Below are 20,735 nucleotides of genomic sequence, written 5' to 3'. Positions count from 1 at the left end.
ATTTGTGTATTTTTAATCAGTGGACTTTTTAAATAAGATTTGAACAGGGGCATTGCTTTTCAGAACAGCATCTTCAGCCTGATTTTACACTGCATGGTCCTCTGGTTTCTTTCTGGGCCCCACCCTCCAAGTTAGGGCATTTGGTATGAGGCTGTAAAGAGAACAAGAAAGAGGGGGAGGTCGGTAGCTACCTGTAGCTTTTTTGAGAATGTACACCTATTTTATTTTCCCAGTTTGTTATCAGCATCTTGGAAACTTGTCCAGTGCATTCTTTCCTGGATCTAGAAACCCCAGAGGTGATTATTATTATCATCATCCCCCTCTATTTAGAAATTTGGAAGGGTGTCACACCAAACAGTTGTCTTTTTTCATTGATGTGCCTTTGGCCATCAGCTGAAGGTGAGTTTACCCTTTCTGCATCCCAGAGTCCATGACACTTGGTGACATTTATAAAGGTCTCCGATTCTCAAGGCTAATTCTGTGAGGCTAAAGTCAACCAAGTGGCAAGCCTGGTTCCTGGTCCTCAGTGAGCACTGATAAACACCAGTAGCAGGAAAAGGGGTATTCTTCCTTTGTGGGTAACACCCTATGAAGAGTTCAAAACAAGTGTTGGACTGACAATCCTGACACAGTGACTCCTGACTCTCATGAAAAGGAACCAAAAGAAACACATTTTAAATAAGAGGACAGAGGAGTAAGCCTTCTGCCCCACAGATTTCCAGGTTTGAAAGGCCTGGCCTCACAAAGTAACCTGACACAACTGAGAACTCTCATGAATTGCCCTTCTTACTAGATTGAATAATTTCACTTTCTAGACGACATCTCCATCTTAACCTGCTACTTTCTAAGCTGGACACTAAATGAAACCTCACCGCTTAGGAAACAGTCTGCAAACCAGACATCTTAGTAGTCTAATTTTTTTCAATGCCTCCCACCAGGAAGAATTTCTAGAAAGTTCTGTCATTGGTTAGTTTCCCCTCTCCATCATTCCTCAGGCTGTCCTTCGCTCCCTGTCATACAGGAGACCTTGTGTGTCCTAACTATATCATCTAAGATTCATGAGGCATAACCTCTGTCTCATGAGCAGATTTTCAAAAAAGACACAAGCTGCTAAATGCAATGGCCAATGGAAGATCACGGTAACAGAAGTAGCAGCCTACATGAAAGAAGGGATTATGACCAATACAAGGACTGAAAATTCCTATCTCTGTGCATTCCTCAAACTGGTATAAAACCAGAGGAAACACATAATATCAAAGCACTATCAATGTTTAAATTCAAAATCTTTGGCAGATAAGTATCTTCTTCTTAATAAGTTAGTCATTCTGGTGAATTGATTTTGAAAATTACAAATCTTGGTTTTCAAAGCTTCTGTGAAAGGAAATGTTGAACACAGTTGGTTTGGTTCATGGCATCTTTCTCTATGATTTCAACTCATTGCATTTTTGCATTAATTAATGCAATTACTAGCTAGTTATTTCTTTTCTTTTTCATTTTTCACAAGTGTGTGTGGTGTGCATGTGTGTGCAGGCATGGTTTTGTTGTAGTGGGTATCAGGTGCACCTGGAAACCTAAGGTTGACACTGGGATTCATCATTCATTCTTCCACTGGTTGAGAAGCAGGGTCTCTTAACCAAACCCAGAGCTCACAGATACAGTTAATCTTCCCAACCAGCTTACTCTGGGGATCTATCCTGTCTCTGTTTTCTGTGGATAGCATTACAGGTGGGCCACCATGCCTACCCTACATATACATGGGTTTCCGGAGATCCATACTCCCAATCTCATGCTTGTTAGGCAAACACTTTACCACTTAGCCATCTCCCCCAGTCCAATAACAAGGTATTGAAAAAGCTGTGATTTGAAGCACATGAATGAAAAAGTAACGGAGCAATATTTCATGGAATACGACACAGGAAGAAAAAGCATAAAATCACTGACACAGCTGTTTACTCTCCAAAGAATTATGAAGAATGGGAAAAAAAGCCATTTCCAAGAGGAGTTCAAATTTTTGCTATCATCACTAGCAAATTTATGTGTTGAATCCCTAATACCCAGTGTTTTTTAATGATGGATGTTCCACATAGGGCTTTGATCCCGTTAAATGAGACCACTGAGGCCCTAAAGCAATTTGACCACTATCCTCCCTAAAAAAAGGTAATTTGGACACTCAGAAAGAATGTGAAAAAATAATAGAAGCCATTATTTGATGATGGAGATGCCAAGTGTATTTGCTGTGGTGGTAAGCAGGTAAACCTAAAGACTTGCAATTAAGTTTTATTGAACTAAAAAGTATTCCCACACAAATGAGTATAAGTACATTCGAGGATATTGGAGAAAGATGGGCAAATGCTGTCAAGGTCCTCGTCCTGGTTATAATATTGTTCTAAAATGTTGCAAAAATTGAAGGAGACTGGCCAAAGAATACATAAGAATCTCTCAATGCTACTACTTAAACTGATTGTGTGTGCCTCTGCAATTACATCAAAAAAATTTCAACTTAAATATAAGACATCAGCAACCAAGATGTCCTTCAAAGGGTGAATGGATAAACAAACTAGTAATCCATACAATGGCATATCATTTAGTGATAAAAAGAAATGAGCTGTCAAACCACAAAAAGGCATGGAGGAATCTTAAATGCATATTACTAAATGGGGGAGAAAAGCCAATCTGAAGAGGCTATACACCGTATGATTCCAACTAAATGACATTCTGCAAAAAGCAGAGCTATGGAGACAGTAAAAAAAAAGTCAGGGCTTACCACAACTGGGGGAAGGGAGGGATGAATCGATAGAGGACACAATTTTAGGGCAGTGAAACTATTTTGTAGAATAGTGTAATGCTGAATACCAACTTTACTGTGTTTGTTTGAATCTCTGGAATATACAGCAGGAAAAGAATCCTGGGCTTTAAATAATGGTGATGAATTGGCACTCCACAAAAAAATGTACCATACTATAGGGAAACTGAGGGAAATACATTATGGTTACATATAAGAATTTCCATGGAGTCATTTTTCTGAAAACCTCAAATTGCTGTACAAAATAGTCTACAAAGTTCTGATCAAACCTCTTCCCATACAGCCTATACTCTTTAACAATGGTTCTCACCCTGGGGGGTCATGATCCTTTGGGAGTCGCATATCAGATATTTATTTTGCAATTCATAACAGTAGTAAAATTATATCTATAAATTAACAATGAAATAATTTTATGATTGGGGGTCACCCCAATATGAAGAACTGCATTAAAGGGTCTCAGAATTAGGAAGTTTGGGAACCACTGCTCTAGACCCTCTCTGCCAAACTACTTCTGAGCAGGTTTGTCAAACAGCAGAATGACAAGAGACTCAACAAATTAGTGGCTTCCAAGTAAGAGTTGTCAAGCATAGCAGAGGGGAATGATCTTGCAGAAAGCAAAGGCCAAATGCATCCAAAATAAGGCTGCACTGGGGCCGAAGAGAGAGTTCAGCTGTTCAGATCAAGTACTGATTGATCTTGCAGGACCCAATTGTGGTTCCCAGCATCCACAACTGCAGCTCCAAGGCACCTGCACCAATGTATGCATACCCACCCCACATATAATCACAAATAAAATAATAATCAAAAGAAGGCTGCATACAACTATTCAGTAACTTTACTTTTTCTGAGGCCATAGCAACACCATATGGAAATGCTGGTGATGCCACGCCTGTGAGTGTCTCTGAGGTGCCAGTTTACATTTGAATCATTTTTAAATAGAGAGTAGGATTCCTTCTCCAGAAATACCATTAGATTGAAAGGTAATGTCATCATAGAGGTTCCTATAAAAAATAAATGCTAACAAACCCTCAGTAGTTCTGACACTGCAAATTTGGACAATGCTTTGTTTTACAGCTTGGAAAACTAAGACCTAGGATATTTTTAAATGTCCTCAAAGCCACAGGACAAATTAAGACCATAGGTGAGGGGGAAACAAAGCCTGTGCCTTTTCCATAGGTCCTCAGTCAACAACAGTGTACAGTTCTGACTTGAGTCTACCCTGTCATTCCTACTGATTTCTTCCAGTACAAATGCAGGGTTTTGAGGTGCCTGATGACAGCTTAAGTATTATTTACATAAAAATGGTCTGCATAAGTTAGGTCATCATTAACTTTGTCCTTTAAAATATCCTTGACTGATAAGGAATGAGATATTCTCAGAAATGTGCCTGATTGCTACTTTCTATCTGGTTGAAAGATTCCAAATAAGTCATTAAAAATTATGGAGGACGTGCGAACCTCCAGGATGTAACAGAGTGGAACTGTTGGAGGCAGGGTGTGGCTGACTGAATTAAATCCACACTGGAGGCTCAGGGCAAAGTTATACCCTCTCTGAAGAGGAGGACAAGAGCAGATACTTCCCAAGCTATACAGAAAGAGATGGAGACCTTCTGAAACTGAATCAACTCCCGTCTTTCCTATCTCCTGAGCTGTGAATGTGCTAAAGCTGGTCCCTCCCACAGTGGGTGTGGGTGCCTCTGATGACTTCTGACAGTGTCTTCAGTGTTTCAGTGCTACTCTGTGCTCACTAAGTGAGGTAAACAAGGAGAAAAGTCTTGTGTCCGCTGGGGACTTGAGTACAACATGTCCATGTAGAAATAAGTGCAAGTTGACTCTGGTCAACTGCTTAGAATCCAAGTTCAGATAGTCCCTAATGCATTTCCAAAGCCCCATCACTTACTAGTTTGTAACCACAGACATGTCAGTCATAGGAATGAGCTGTGAGTCTACCCTACGCATGCTGTATGTCAGGCATATATAGTATATACTAGAGAAGTATCCATAAACAAAGTGCAGAGTAAGTTCTTAACAGAATCTTAGTTTCTACTAGTTGAGTTCTTCTTGGAGTTTAATCCCTAACATAAGAAGAGAGAGATTAAAGAATCAATTAGGTGAACACTAAAAGCAAATTTTAGAATATAATAATACATTTGAGGAAAAAATAAAAAGGAAATCATATCTAACAGGAACTATTTTTATTGTGGTTATCTAAGGTCTCGCTGAGGAAGTGACATTTGGTCTGCTGTCTGAGTAGTGAGTATCTAACTATCCAGTGAAGCTGCAGCAGAATTTCCCAGGGAGTTCAAACAGTGAGCAACGAGATCCTGAGGCTGGTACGTCTGTTGTGTACTCAGGGAGACAAATGAAAGAAGAGAAGGAAAGTCTATGTGCTGGAGTAGTACAAACTGAACAAGAGCAAAAGTGATCACAAAGATTCCAAAGTATAGCAAGAACCTGATAGATTACAAGTTAAAAAGTAGAATGGTTTTGGCTGTAAGTGTCCATAACTATAGACATTACCAAAACAACCATAGGTAGTCACTGGTCAGTCCAAACACTTTATAACTTCCTTTGTTTGCATTTTACATTTTCTTTGGAGGCAGCTATACTTAATGTGGAACTACTTCTACTAAGTGCACATCCATCTCTCATCAAATCGCATCCCCAAGGATCCCTTCTCAGCAATGCATACTGACTGCCGAGACTCAGAACAAGGCATATGTCAAGATGCATATTGGCCCAGTAAGTTGTGATGGTTTCATAAAACGGGTTGAGGATTCCCACATTTGACCATGTTTCATGAATTAATCCTGTTTTCTGAAGCTATCATTAGAGTTGCTTTCAGTATAATTAATCAGCAGGGCACATCTTGAAATTATTCTGCATAAGGGGGTAAAGGCAGCCCGGGCTCCCAGCATTCAGTTGGGAAAGAACTTAATTGTAAGATGTATTGTTTGTCAAAGTGATATAATTACATCTGAGGGAGAAGGAGTGGAGGGTGGAGAGGAAGAAAGGGGGTGGGGATGCGTCCTTCTTTGTGTAAGTGCCTTTAAAGTGTTTGGTTTCACCACTGAGCTCGAACATATATTTTAAGAGTGCTATAATCGCAGCATATAATATATTGATTTGGAGAGACAGTGGCTCTTAAAAGTAAATTAAAAAGTCTCCAATGTTTTTTTTTTATGTTTCACTTGAAAAAAATTGCCCTTTCATGTCATAACCTATGTCATCAGTTTAGAAAATAAAAACACTTTTTTGGTAGAAATTTGGGATACATAACCTAATGATATCTTTCATCCCCTATCCAAATGACTGAGTGAAGGAAGAATGTTTAGACATGAGAAAATGAGTTTGTTCTTGCAGTTTGCTCTGCTCAGGAACCTTGTCTGGCTCTTCCAAGAGTGATGTAATATAGTCATCTCTTGGTATCTTGATAGAGAGTTGGCTCTAGCACCCCCCTACACACACACACACACAAGAATGTTGAGATCTTTAAAATGGTATTATTTTGTATTAGAATACACACACACACACACACACACACACACACACACACACAAACACACATATATGTCCTATATAGTTTAAACAATCTCTACTTACAATACTGAATATTATAAATGATATGTCATGTGTATTTGGAGAACAACGACCAAAAGTATTTTATACATATTCAACACAATGCAGAGTTGTTCAAATACTTCCCATCCGCAGGTTTGAATCTGCAGAAGAAGAATCCATGGATGTAAAAGGCTGACTGTATTTCTAAGATTGCGCTCTGAGCTCTAAACACCACCATCTCCAATCACATACTTCAAGGTGGGATGCCATCTCCAGCTCCACTGTTTTTTGTTTGTTTTTTCACTCTCTTCTAATTCATTTTCTTTGTGAAAATAACCACAATTTCCAATTATTTACAAATTTTAATCTTTACATATCTTCATTGTGACAACTAATAGAAACTCATTCCTTATACATTCACTTTCTCTCCTTCCTGGGCTGTATCATTGGCACGCCTCCCTGTGGCTATAGTGGCCATGTAACCGATTACTCGCCTGTAGGAAGTGACCGGGTTTAACAAGGACTATTTCTAAGCCAAGAATTTGAAGACATCATGAACTATCTTCATGTATCCTTCACCTTTTTTCTGGCTCCATGAATACATCAGGCTCTTCATAATTGGGAAGGCATAAAATCAAGAGTTGCCAGGTTCCCAAATCATTTCTAGGAAAAAAAAAAGTCTATTCTTCAAAGCAGTAAGGAACACCAGCATGTACCTATTATATGTGAGATCTTAGACATTCTTTACTCTACATGTGAGCCATTAAGTACTATTTGGTCTATGTGTTATAGCAGCTACTCTTGCCCTAAAATAACCCCCAACTGAAATATCAGTTTCATTACAGCAAAGACTCTGTCTTTTGCATTCCTCATTATAGTCTTAGCATCTAGTGCTCTAATAAATACTGCGGAGTGCTTGCTCACATGAATGAGAGAATATATCTTATATCTATATTCATATATACTGTTGTCATAGATCTAGCATTTATATACAGATGCAGAGTTATAGCCTATCAAAAAACTTTGCTGAGGGAAGAAGATGAATTTGTAAATTTATATGTTACTTCAGTCTCCGAGTCTTATGGTTTTTTACTAGGATGACAACTTTAGCCCAATTCTTGCTCCTCCTTCACTGCTCTCATCTGCCAGTCCCAACAAGGAAAAGGGTGGCTAAAGATTTAAATCTTAACTGTGAATTGTCTGGCTCCTGTCAGTTAAAAACCAGACTGTGACATGGCTTTGACGTGTTCCCCTAACATTAGCATCTTTTTACTGTCAAGAGAGAGAGATGGGCTCATTTACTCACACTGAATTGCTCTCTGTGTCATGGGCTGCTTCTAGCCCTAGTTTATCCCCTTTCCTTCCCCCTTCCCCCATCCGCACCACCACTAAATGAAGCCTGTATCCACTGTTGTATTTAAGCAAATATGCTACCTTAACCACAACCTAGGGATTTCAAAAAGAAAACATCCATTATTCAAAAAAGAAAAAAAGGATTGTACTAGGTTTTCTCAAGGCTTATGCCACACTGCCTAAGCTTTTCAGAAAGTGATTAATTTTTTTAGAACACTCGGGTCACACAAATTGACATGACCTGTGTAATTAAGAAGTCTCTGTTTACAGACCAGAAGCCCGGCCTCTCTGTGGCTGAGTCTGCTTGACAGAATGTCTTTACATGTCAGGAGATCTACAACCTTTCTTATGTCCTCCTCAGTCACCTACATGGGCCCCTGACTGCTCTTCTGAGGAGACATACACTGGCTGGGCTGTGTGAAGATGGGGCTGACCAGGGAAACATACAAAAGAGACAAAAGAGAATCCACAGCAGGGACAGCTGATGAGAGCCACCTCATAGCCCATGAAGGGTAAATTCATCAGTACTGTCTAGAACTTAGCTTTTCAATATTACTGATATGCAAAGAGGGGATAGGAGTTTTTCACACCAAAAATGCACTTTCTCAGTCCTTCTGGACAATAGGGACATAAAAAGTACATGAAACCAGAGTCTCAGTTCCTGTGCTATGAAAACAAAAGATGGAAATGTCCCTTGTTTGTAAGGAAGTTTAAGTCAATATCAGGAGAGCATGCACAGTACTCTCTCTCTCTCTCTCTCTCTCTCTCTCTCTCTCTCTCTCTCTCTCTCTCTTCTCTCCTCTCTTCTCTTCTTCCTCTCTTCTCCCTTTCTCCCTCCCTCCCTCCCTCTCTCCCTTTGGGTCCTAAGATTTGGGAACCTCAGTGTGATTTCTTAAGGGAGTCCAAACTCCATTGGTGGAGACAGTTATACTCACTGCAGCATTTCCAAATTTTCCCACAAGTAGAAACTACTCAGGGGTATAGCACACCCTCTAAAACACTGCTCTTTCCTCCCAGGGAAGACCCCTCACCATTTGACAAACTTAGGTTGGGTTTCAACCTCATGCATGAAATCTCTTTGGGAAGCCTTTCTAAACTATCCTGTGATTCAAGCATTTACTCCCACGGTATCACTGTGGCTCTTGGATGTTATCAGATTTCCTTGTTATAACACCAAGGACCTGTCAACAGACTTTGGAGGAATTCTTTTTGTCCCAAAGCATCAGCTAGTATACAAGTCACAGTGTTGGACTTGAACCTCCACTTGGTAGGAATTTAAATTTTGAGTGAACTCACTTTCTCAATTGATAAAATTGATAAAATTTGCATGTACTTAATAGGAATACTATGACACCATAATGCATGTAAAACATTTCATATAATACCTCTCATGAAATAAGCACTCAGTAAATGTCAGCTTCATCAGCATCACCACCACCACCACCATCATCATCACCAATGCCCATGGATGTATGGAAAGGCACACAAACATAGCATATATTCACATGAATATGGAATTCACTGAACACAGAGACTAGTATAGTTATCTACCTGGGACTTAATGAAGTTTGCTAGAAATAAACAAGGAGGAGAGGCCAGTTGACAAGGAGAGAAAAAAAAAATAAATGAGGGGACCATGAGTTCAGGGTGTGGTTTATGGGATTAAGGTTCAATCTAGCATCTGGATAGTTAAACTGAACCCGGGTACCAGGTTTAAGACTTTCACCCTAAGTTCTCACTGCTCAAAGCATGGATGGTGGGAAAACAGTAAATTGAACCTAAGAGCCATAAAGGAGTTTGTCGTGGTTGACAAAGATACAGCTTCATTTAACTCAGGGCATGACTCTGTGGTGACCAAGGTAGCTATTCCTTTTGAGAATGCTCTATTTTAGAATCTATTTGGGTGGCAAAAGGCAAAAACACTGCCAGGTTACACATTAATCATGTGTATCTGAAGGTCAGTATGGACCCTTGGGTCAAAGGCAATTATGCCTAATAAAAGGATGCAGTTTCTGCAACACTAACACTGTCACCACAAACTTATCCAAAAGTTATCAAGTGTAAGGACATATCTAGTGGCTTTCTATCAGGGGCCATTTTGTCTCTCTTCTCCATAACATGGAGACTCTTCAGTTGTCATGTTAAGGAAAATTGGCTGTTCTATTGCTATTTCAAGTTTAAAGAGATTTGTGATACAACTGAGCATCCTACAAAGCACAGATCTGCGCGTGCGCGCGCGATCACACACACACACACACACACACACACACACACACACACATCCAGTCTAAAAGATTCATTGTGCCCAAGTTGAGAAAACCCAGACTTCCCTAAAAGCTTAAATTTATCACTTATTTACTACCTAATAAGTAACTTGTGGCCTTTATTCCTAAACTCCAAAAGAATGTAGTGAAATGACTTCCTGTCTACCTCAAAGCTGTACTTCTACTAGTAGGTCTTGTAAAACTATATATAAATGTTCTTTGAGGTCCCCAGTGTCACCAAAGTCCATCCCAATTCTACTGCCCTGAGGGATATAGCATAGTTGATACTGGCAAAGTCATGATGCTTGATTATTAGACATAAATTGTTTCATGTCTGAGTATCTTTGTTCCTAACCCAAGCTTGGCCAAAAGAGATCCATAGTTCATCCCAAAAACCACAGATATTAAATAGCACACATTAAAAACCCACTCACATGCATTGCAAGACACTTTGAAAAATCAGTAGCATCCCAATTTGAAGGCAGGAGCTTGCCAGAAAACAGTTTCTAAGAAATTAAGACTTCATTGGATTATCCCAATTCCTTTCTATCAAGACAAAAAGTGGCTAAGGATAAGATGATGTTATAGAAATTCTCTAAGCTCTTTGGAGACAATATCATCCTTCCAATGGATTTATTCTTTAATGAGACTAATAGGTCTCCCTTATTTTTTTAAAAAAAATCATTTTGAAGACTGTGATATTGACAACCACAGTCAATGCTCAAATCTCTGTCCTTATTTCTTCTCAGAGAATGTGCAGCTAAAATTTCTCAAGCACCTCTCGGAGCTCAGACACTGAAACCTACACTTTGAGCTGACTAAACAGGCGTGGGAGCGAACTTCCAACCCCAAGCTGTCACCCTGACAGGTTGTGTAAGCATGCTTCAACATTGACACGGCAAGTAACTTATCCATGAAATGAGATGGAGGGCAATGCAAGGAAGGGGCTTAACTTTACCACCTGAGATGGGTTCCCTGGTTCTACACCACCTGGGAGCTTGTTAGAAACAGAGCATCCCAGCCCCACCCCATCTCAATCAGTACTTTAACAAGGTCCTAAGGGATTCTCAGCACATGAAGCTGCAGCAGTATTATGTCTAGAATTCCTAAAACACCTGCATTTTAGATTTAACCCATTTGTTTTTAAGTTTTCAGCCTTTTAACACCTGTATAATTCTATCAGGTCCGTATGCTTTGGATGGAGGCAGACCTGGAAGATATTTGGTAATACGTACATGTGGGGTACAGGGGCATCCATGAAACAGAACAGAGGGTATAGACATGTTCTGCTCCTTAGGGGGTCCACTTATAATCGGCAATTGTGGCTGCTGAGATTGTGGGAGAGGAGAACAGAGGACAAGAATGAACTTCCTGGTTTTGTTCCCTACTCTCATCCAAGGAGGTTCTACTTAGAAAAATTTTAGAGAATAAAGCCATCGTTTCTGTGTAATTGACTTAATCATTGGCTGCCACATCACGTGAGCCCATACAGGAAGCCAAAATGAGGCTCTAAGGACACAGCTGCCTTCATCAGTGGGCGCAGGTGGTGCAGCCCCCAGTCTTGTCTAACAAAAACAACTCCTAGATTGCAGATGCCTGGGGACCAGTGGCCTCACCTGCTCTTCACCTCTAGAGAAACAATTAGACTCCATGTCTTCTGCCAAAAATGTTTTCCCATCATCTCTTCACATTTAAGTCATTATTAAAACTTAAGGAAAGCCAAGAGTGACCCACCTGGAATCTCCGCATGTCACGTGGGTTTCCTGCATTCTTTAGGCAATTTTGGTTGCATTTAAGGAAAAACTTCAGGAAGAATCTGTGGAGAAACAATGATCATAGTTAGCATTTCAATCCTAACAAGGGTGTCACATTCAGAAATCACTTCCAGGCTATATGTTCTCTTTTCTTCCTGCATCTCCTGCAATACTCAGAGTGGTTGCTGGAATCAGTATTATACTCAAGGCTCAGGTCTTCATATTGCACCCCAGATGGATTTTCTTTCTGAAAGGAATACTCCTGGTACAGCCAACAGATCTCACAAAAGAATTAAACCTCCAGGGAGTATTTTTATTCAGAGAGCAAACCGTCATCATAATTTAACATAGGTTCCAAAAGGATCTAATTGAGAGTTCCCATGGTCCCCAAACATAACATATCATTTAAGTGTTACAAGTTCACAGACGAAGAATAGCAAAGTGTATATTGGATAAGTACAAGGAGATAGTAAATACTTTGAATCTTAGTATCTCCAAATAAAATGTTCAAATTAGCAGCTCTGGAAGAAGTGGTAGGTTCACATATGGATTAAGCCCTTCCAACTTCTCCAATACCTCCAGATCATTTCTTTTCTTTAAGATACTTGCCTTAAAGGCTATTTATGATTGAGCTTGGACCTTCCTGCCTCTCTGCCCACCTTAGCTTCTGAGTAAGTTCTATAGTGAGAGCCACAGGTTTTATGTGGCTAGGTAACCACAGTCTCCAATTGGCTAGAGAAATCACCTATGTTGGTGAATCTATTTTAACTTTCAAAACTGTCCCAATGTGTTTGACACAGGACTTGGTCACACTAAGTAACTACTACAATTATTGGAGCTCATCCCAGAAAGACGGTAGGTGTGTAGAGTTTTGTACTAGGATATCCATACTGGTCATCCTCAGTTAAACCCCTCTTTCTGTTTTCTATTTGGGGGAAATAGAGGAGTTTTAGGTCCACCTATTTTCTGCATTTTTTTTTTACTTTGGGGTCTGGATAGATGTATTAACAGAGTGTATTAAAATATTGGTCAATGAAATTCTTCTAGAAATTCTCTTTTCTTTACCTTTTGCCCAGAGCTTTAGAGCTACACCAGAATAAAATCGTCAACTCAATATAAATAATGTATGCAAAACTAGCATTCCATGATGGCGCCATCTGAATTTAGTTTTGAGTACAATCTCTGTCAGCAGTATAGCCCTGTGAGCATGATCCTCTGTCATAAAGGCACTACACAAAGACACATCACATTCAAACAGCTTCTGCATACAAATTCCAGAACAATATCTACTCTCCCTGGCCCCTGAGAATCTTCCAGGGTGGGAATAAATGGGAGCATTGAAGAGAAACAATGACTTTTTCAAACAAAATGATAAGATTTTACAATGTAAGAGTCTTCTTAAATGAAGTCATTTAACATTACACAACCCTCAAAGCCCATCAAGGAGGCTGCCTCTGATAATGGTTCACCCCTACATCCAGGGCCTCTCCACAGAGGCCAGCGCTTATTGACCTTCTGTCTAGGATGAATGACTCACAGAACACTGTTAAAGTCCAGCTGTGTGTAACGGAATCAACCCTGGGCCTCCCCCATACCCAGAACAGCTCTTGCTGCTGCACATGTTAGCCATCCAGCCACTCTGTCACTCAGTCATTTTCACTGCCCTGTTCCTCTGAGCCTCAGAAGATGACTCAAACAGTACATGTGGCTTTCAGACATTATCAAATGTCTAAAGGCAGTGGTAATGTGTCCCCCATATTGCTGGCATTGTCTTCGATACTTAGAAGAGTACATATAAAAGCCATCACAGGGTCCAAGGAGGGATGATCCCCATTCTAAAGACAATGAAAGTTTGTGTGGTGTGGTGCTGTAAGGTGTAAAAGCCACCAACTTTATAAAAACACCCAGTATGGGATTCTCAACCAAACCTTTGCCAAGTACTACTTATGTGCATTTGGATGTGAGGCTGGGCCTCAGCTTTTCTCATCTACAAAATGGGCACAGTAAGAGCATGTGCCTTGCAAAACAGTGGTGCAATGATGCTGTGTAGTGCCTAAGGCAGGTCAGGATGATGGAGGTGGCAGTATCAGATGTCTCTGAGTACTTTAAACACACTCCTCCTTCCCATTCTCCTAAATAACCCCTGCTGTCCACCCTGTATAATCCAGGAGGCCACTCAGAATCAGAGACATCCAATTGCTTGCCCAAAAGTGAGTAAATGCGGATCTAGAATTCACTTCTGAGAGAGTGGTCTCAGAGGCAGGGCTCTGAACCAGCACGCTGAGGTAGTGTGGTAGAAGTACAGTGAAGATGTTAGTAGCCATTGTCCCATTGGTGGAAAGTGAATAATACTGAGTAAGAACAATGGTTTTACTCAGGGAAACCACAGGGTCATTACCCAACCCCCAAGGGCAGCACCAAGCTAGGGAGTGCTATCACCACCGTCCTCCCCCCAGTGAGCCCCCCTGCCTGTCTCCCCACAGTTGATAATACTTGCCGCCTGTACGTGTTTAAGCCATTTGAGCCCAGGCCTGACAGCCAGATTCAGGTTGTGTTAGAAGGAGCTGTCAGCACACCCTCTGGCATCCTCAAGTCAGACAACTGCTAGCCACCGTGAGGGGTTCCATCTGGTGCCAAAATGGGTTTTGAAAGACAGGCAAACAGGACACTGGCTTTGCCAGAGAGAAAAAGAACCAAGGGAGCCAGGGATCCTGTGCTGAGTAGCGCTGGGGCGCCTGTCAGCAGCTCATCGTTAGCACAAAACCTACGCTGGGCACACACCAGATCGCCTTTAAAACTATGCTGGGCACACACAGGGTTGCCGTTAAAGCTATGCCGGGCACACACTCGATTGCTGTTACCCTAAGCTGCCCTGCCACTTGGCCTGCTGGCAGAATCCCCCGCCCACCCCTTCAGCTGCAGATCACTTGCTGAAATTGAAGTCTTGACCATCTGTCACGGGTAAGACAGCCGTCAACTGGTGCCTAGGGCCTCACACAAGCCCTTATGTGGCAAAGACACTGGGAAGGGCCAGTTCTTTTGGAGAAAGCCAGTCCCACTCCAGGGCATCAGGAATTCTCTCAAAGTTTTCCCCTAGGTACAAGCCAAGTACCTGACTCTTTTGGATCACACTTCTTTAAAGGAACTCCGAAGAGTAAGGAGGAGTTAAAAATACCCTCACTGAGAGATTGAGTCAGATGTGAGACACAAACTTGGGGGATGGTTTATTCAAGTAAACATATAAGGTATCTGTGAACTTGGGGACACGTGTGTGCCTGGTGTCTGCTGCACCACACTGAAGATCTCTGATTCTGAGGAGCTTTTAACAAAGTGGAACCTATTGTAACACAAAACCATATGTTTGTCTAAAGAACAGCCACATTCTGTGTGTTTGATAAAACGTCAGTGGAAAGAGCATGGCTGCCCTACCCCAACTGTGGGAACCTGACCCACAGCAGGACAAAGCTGCTATTGACCCTGCAGAGTTCCGAGGAGTTCCATAAAGTCCGGGATCAAACTCTCTTTTTAACTCGGCTCTTTTTTTGGAGGGGTGGCATGGCTAGGTAGCGAGAAACCCAACACCTTTCAGCTAACTTTCGGCAGGAGTAACATCATTATTATTTAACACATCTTTCACTGTGTTATTATCCAAAGCATTTAAGTTCCCAGGGTCTCTCTGAATCCCCAGTGAAGTCCTTCAAGATAGGCATGCCAGGAAGGGATTGGCTCGCCTGGAACATAACCCGCAAAGACTCAACAAAAATAAGGGACACAGTTATAGTTCAAAACTGGTATTCTAGATTGCTGATAGGGATGGTCATGATATCCATTTTCCTTGAATTACAGTGTGTGTGTGTGTGTGTGTGTGTGTGTGTGTGTGTGTGTGTGTGTGTGTGTGTTTTATGCACATAGCCATACATGCAACCAGAGTATGTCCAGTGTCCTGTTCTACTACATTGAACCTGGAATGTGTTATTTTTCTGCTAGGTTGGTGACCAGAAAGCCACAGAGGGCCTCCTGTTTGCTCCTTGAACAGTGCTGGGATTTCAGTTACAGGGACAGCAATGCCCAAGATTTTAAGTAGATCCAGGAGATTGGAACTTGGGTCTTGGTCTTCATATGTATGCAACAAGTGCTCTTACTCACTGAGCCATCTTCACAGCCCAAATCACAGGAGAACTTTCAAGTGACTTTAACAATCCATTAGTCTAACCTCCTCACTTCACGTGTAAGAAAGTTGAAACTCAGGAGGCAGGATTGCCCTTGCCATTCCCAGTGGCTATGAAAGTGAAGCTGTATTCCACATGTGCTGAGTGTCAGCCCTGTGATCTTTCCAATGTGTCCCAGCTCCTCACACAGCAATCCAGCAAGAGGTCAGCACTCAAGTATGTGAACTTTTTATTCTACCACTTCAATTAAGGAAAGTGACAGTCATAAAACCAGAAGTGACATCCTATTAAAAGTTGTGTTTAGATTCATCAGTCAGGCTGATATAGGATGTTAGTCCATTATTGAAGTAACTGAAACAGACGCACACGTTGTAGAATACATTTGTTGATTTGGTTATATACTTTATAGTATTTCCCCAAGTAATAGAGTTTCGGTATTTGCCTGGAATCCTTGTAACTAGTGTAGTATTGGTGACTAAAAGTACTGTGTTGCAGAAAGAAAATCAATTAACCACCACAATCAGATTCCTACACGAGAGTATGAAAAAGAAAACAAACAACAAAGCCTTGCTTTCATATACACAATGGATGCCATGGGACATAAAACTAGTGGAGTTTAGTAAATATTGGTTTGCTAAAGAGAATTTAGAGCCTGCCTTTGAATACAAACCAGCACTTTCCACATTAAAGACAGTAGCAGAGTATGCTGAACAAGCCAATTTTGTTGAAGATGAGACAAATGTAGGTCAAATCCAATAATTCCATGACCCTTGGTGGTGTCAAGCAAGCATGGGAGTAATAGGACTTTTTTCCTCCCATACAGCTGGGTAGCTTTCATTTTACATGGAGCTATGTTGCTTAACTAAATATGTGATCTTCACCAAATAGATGTAATCTCCCCATGCCTCAGTTTCCTCATTTGTAAAATGGAGAAGCCATTAGAATATGTTTTAGGAAAATCAGTAAGCTGTTGAAACCTAGCACAGAGAAAGCAATAATGCTTGCTATTCTCAGTTATCTGTAGCAACGCATACTGCCTAGACTAAGGAATGCTGAAAGTTTCAGATATGAGAAATATCACTTCTCTGGCATAGTTCAGGCTAAGAAAAACAGTGAAGCCCTACGTATCCAGTAAGCACTATAGGTTTCATTGAATGACTTGAAAAACAAACAAACAAACAAACAAACAAACAACGAAAGAGATAATCGCCAAGGAAAGGCAAGAAAGAGTACAGAAGCCTTGCCAAGGCAGAGCAAGGCAGGGCCTTAAATTATGGAGGACTCAGGCTAGTCAGAACTGAAAGGCACACAGAATAAAACTGCCTTCCAAGGGGGGCAGCCTGTGTGCCCGTAATTGTTATGCAAAGCAAGTGCCTTGGAGCTGGACCGAACAGGTTGAGTTTTTACCTCTCCCAACCCAAAGTCAGAAAAATCACGTTTCTTTGCTTGCAGCTGTGCTAATCATGTCCAGGTTGGAAAAGAAAAGTGTCAAGGCCCAACTGAATGGAGACATAAAACCCCAGTTCCTATCTTCAGACCCTCTGAATGTTCCCCTGACTTATGCTTGCAGATGGTAAGGCGGCAGACGGTCCTTCCCAATGGTATTCAGTACGCAGGGGTGCACTCTGGCCTGACACAAGAAACAGCTGTGTAGAAACAAATGTGGGGGCCCCTTCTGGGTGACGTTCAAGCTGCTCCCACACATGATCTGGAGGGAGGACGGGAAAGGCCTTGTAATTAAAAGGACCTCTTTGGAGTTGCCCACTGCACTATCAGCTTTGCTGTCAGGCTCCCAGCCCCAAAATTACCAAAAAAAGTTTCCTGGGAATACTTGGATTCTCCCAGATTGAAAGTATTTGATTCTATAGCACCTGCCCCCCACCAAGACCACCTAATCTTCCATAAGCTCTCTGAGAAATGTTCTCCTGGTAGCTCTTAAAGACTCAGCACCGCTCCATGACCAGGTAAGCCTGAGTCTGGCACCACCACCATGGCAAACAGCTGCCTTGAAAACAGGGCAGGCCAAAACAGAAAGAGAAAACTCTATTTTCAATGTCAAAGAAAATGGCCTGGCTTCGAATCCACAGACTACGCTGTAGGGTACAGTTCATCCATGTGAAAACATGATACCCAGAAGTCAGCCAAGATCCCAGGGAGGCCACAAGGGCAGGTGGGGAGGCTGCCCTGAGCAAGGGCTGACCTCTTCTCCTTTTCTGGTAGGAAAAGCAACACAACTGATGCCCTGTCTGACTCTATGCATGCAGTCCTGCCTTCTGACATGCAGAGGGCAGAGACAAAAGAAGGGGGTGTGGGGGAGCTCCACACACATGAAATCATGAGATCTTGGTGTGCCACCCCCCTCATAGCGGAAGAGAAACTGAAATTAAGTCATGACACTATCTTGGGGATCCCAGAGGGAGAGCACATGGCTGCCCCTATTATTGGCCACTGACTTCAAGAAGTTTACCTTCCCTGGCAGAGGCTTCCTGGATCTTGGGCATATCTGGAAGGTGTGCACAGCTTAATGAGATAAACATGATCGCCTTGAAAAGGATTCATTACGTCAGGGCTCAGAGTTTGGCTTTGATGGGAGGACATAATTAGTGGCAAGAACTAAAGGGGCATGATGGAATATCATAGCCATGGATTAAAGAATTCAAAACTACTTTAAAGGAAAGGAACCCACTGCAAATAGGGTCCTTATGCTAGGAGTCAAATCTGACAGATAACAAAAAGAGTCAAGACAGCCAAAAGGTGGAGAACGGAAGAGAGCCAGGGACCATGGGGGAAAGAGTGTCTGATAATCCCTCAGAAGAGACACTGAGAAGGGTGTGAGAAAGATGGGGCCATGGCTTAACATTGACTTCTGTTGACCCAGTCCAGCTGATTCCCCTGGCAATGTTTTCTGACCATTAAATGAGAGAGGATGATAGAATCCCAAATCTGAAAGCCCCTGACAGGAAAGGAGATACACTTCAGGGAAGCTCTTTGACAGCACTTCCAGGCACCAAGGCTTTCTTGCCAAAGTGTATAAAGGTTCAAATTGACCCTAGGAGGAAGTTTGGAATCAGTGTATATGGTTTGATATGCCGAAGGAATACAGCAAATAACAAAGTATTTGTCTGACCTTCTTGAGACTAACTGGGAGATTAGGCAGCATTGATTTTAAACTATTTCTGTGGGATGGAATATAGTCTACAGGTAGACGTAGGACACCTGCCAACTTTGGGTAGCTTTCCATAGCTTTGGGCCTTGGAGTTCTATGTTACTAGTGTAAAGTGTCCCAGGATGGGAAATATATAAGTATTGCTTACCTACTGCCTCATGTATCTTCAAGAGTCAGGCATACTGGGTGAAGCAGGGGGCCTCAATACTTCACCTGACCAGTTTTGTAGAAAACATAGACACAAGACCATTTGTGAGATCTAATGTTTTGCCTTTATTAGCTCCTAATCCTACAAAGGTCTATGCAGTTCTGGTCCTATTCTCATTTTATAGATACTATATCAAAAGTTGTAGCAATTGCTCATTAAAATATAGTATATATTCATAAATATCAGAGATACATCTTATATACTGATGATGCATATCTTATCTTATAATGGGAATGTGGTCATTGACCATATCTGGCTCTACATATGCTATCACCACGTTAACTCAAAGTTAGAGCTAAAGCCAATATAAATTCTAGCACTTTGAACTCAAGTAATCCTAATAACCAATTCTAATGTTTCAGGTTTGTTCATGACCCCTTTATGTGTGACTCCCTCAAACACATTTTAACCCTGCTGAAAATACTGGGATATTTAACTGTAACAAAATGAAGAATTAAGGCCAAAGCAAAACCAAGATAGGTAAGATCTCTTTGGGGGAAGTTGGTGAACATCTCCAGGGTTTAGTTTGAGTATACATCATTATCTGTTCACAGTTGTTGCCTTTGAAAGTCTTTCATGCAGACAGAAAGCCACAGTAAGAAAATGAAAGGCTATGCTAACCCTGTTCTTCCATTTGTATGTGTTTAAAATTGTGAAGCCTATTCATTTAGAATCTGATGTTCACATTTCACTTTTCCCTTTTAAAGACTCAGATAGTTTCCATATGACACTCTTCTGTGAAGGTGACAGATGCTGTGAGGGGACTAAGAAGTTCAAGCCCATAGTGACTGAGACAGACAGCTGTCCCTGGATGCTCAGCTTACTATTCCAGAGTTGGTGAAATATAAATATTTCTAAGTGTTCATTCCCTCAATTAACTGACAGATCTTTCCAGAGATCACAGGGTGGTCTGGACTCCCTTGGGTGCCCATTGCATCAAGAGCCTACTGATTTTAGTTTGAGGTTTTTATTCAAAACAAAAGTATTTAAGTTCCATTTTCCAGGAAAATGTTTGACTCTTAGGACAGTGTATTGGAGTGCCTGCCAAACAGCTTTAATGAACAATTAATATGTTATAGCTATTAGGTAGGGATGAGATCACTGAATCTTAAAGTGCCTCACACTGCCCATAGTGGACATTTCCAGGTGTATTACTCCCTTCTCCTCCTCCCATTATTCTTTGCTTCAGCCACATTAAGTTGCATCCTTGTGTCTTGAGCAGGAAACCTCCTTCCTACCTTCACTGTTAGCTCATCCCTGGGTTTAAAGTATCTTCTCCATTCCCACACCATCTCAGCTTCCCATAACCCTAGTCATCTTTCAGCTATGGTGTAAAGGGTTGCATCATGAGCCTTCCCTTATATCCCTGCAAAATTAGTCACATCGTCCTTCACTGCTACACACTCATCACTCTTGGTCCTCCTTGCAGTAACTATAGTTATTTTCGTCATCTCTTGC

General features: G+C 41.4%; 1 protein-coding gene across 4 annotated transcripts in view; it reads right to left on the bottom strand.

Annotated features, from left to right (window-relative positions):
• The window catches only part of Ebf1 (EBF transcription factor 1), a 385,024-nt gene that overhangs the window by 123,178 nt on the left and 241,111 nt on the right, over window positions 1-20,735 (bottom strand). For all 4 annotated transcript variants that reach the window (XM_027425266.2, XM_027425267.2, XM_027425269.2 and 1 more), the window contains exon 7: window positions 11,715-11,796. In XM_027425266.2, the coding sequence (XP_027281067.1) occupies window positions 11,715-11,796 (82 nt within the window). The remainder of the gene's footprint in view (window positions 1-11,714; window positions 11,797-20,735) is intronic.

Source organism: Cricetulus griseus, chromosome 7 (genome assembly GCF_003668045.3).
Source record: "Cricetulus griseus strain 17A/GY chromosome 7, alternate assembly CriGri-PICRH-1.0, whole genome shotgun sequence".
Lineage (NCBI taxonomy): Eukaryota > Metazoa > Chordata > Mammalia > Rodentia > Cricetidae > Cricetulus > Cricetulus griseus.
The sequence above is the reverse complement of the archived record's forward strand: the minus strand, read 5'-3'. Positions and strand labels throughout refer to the sequence as shown.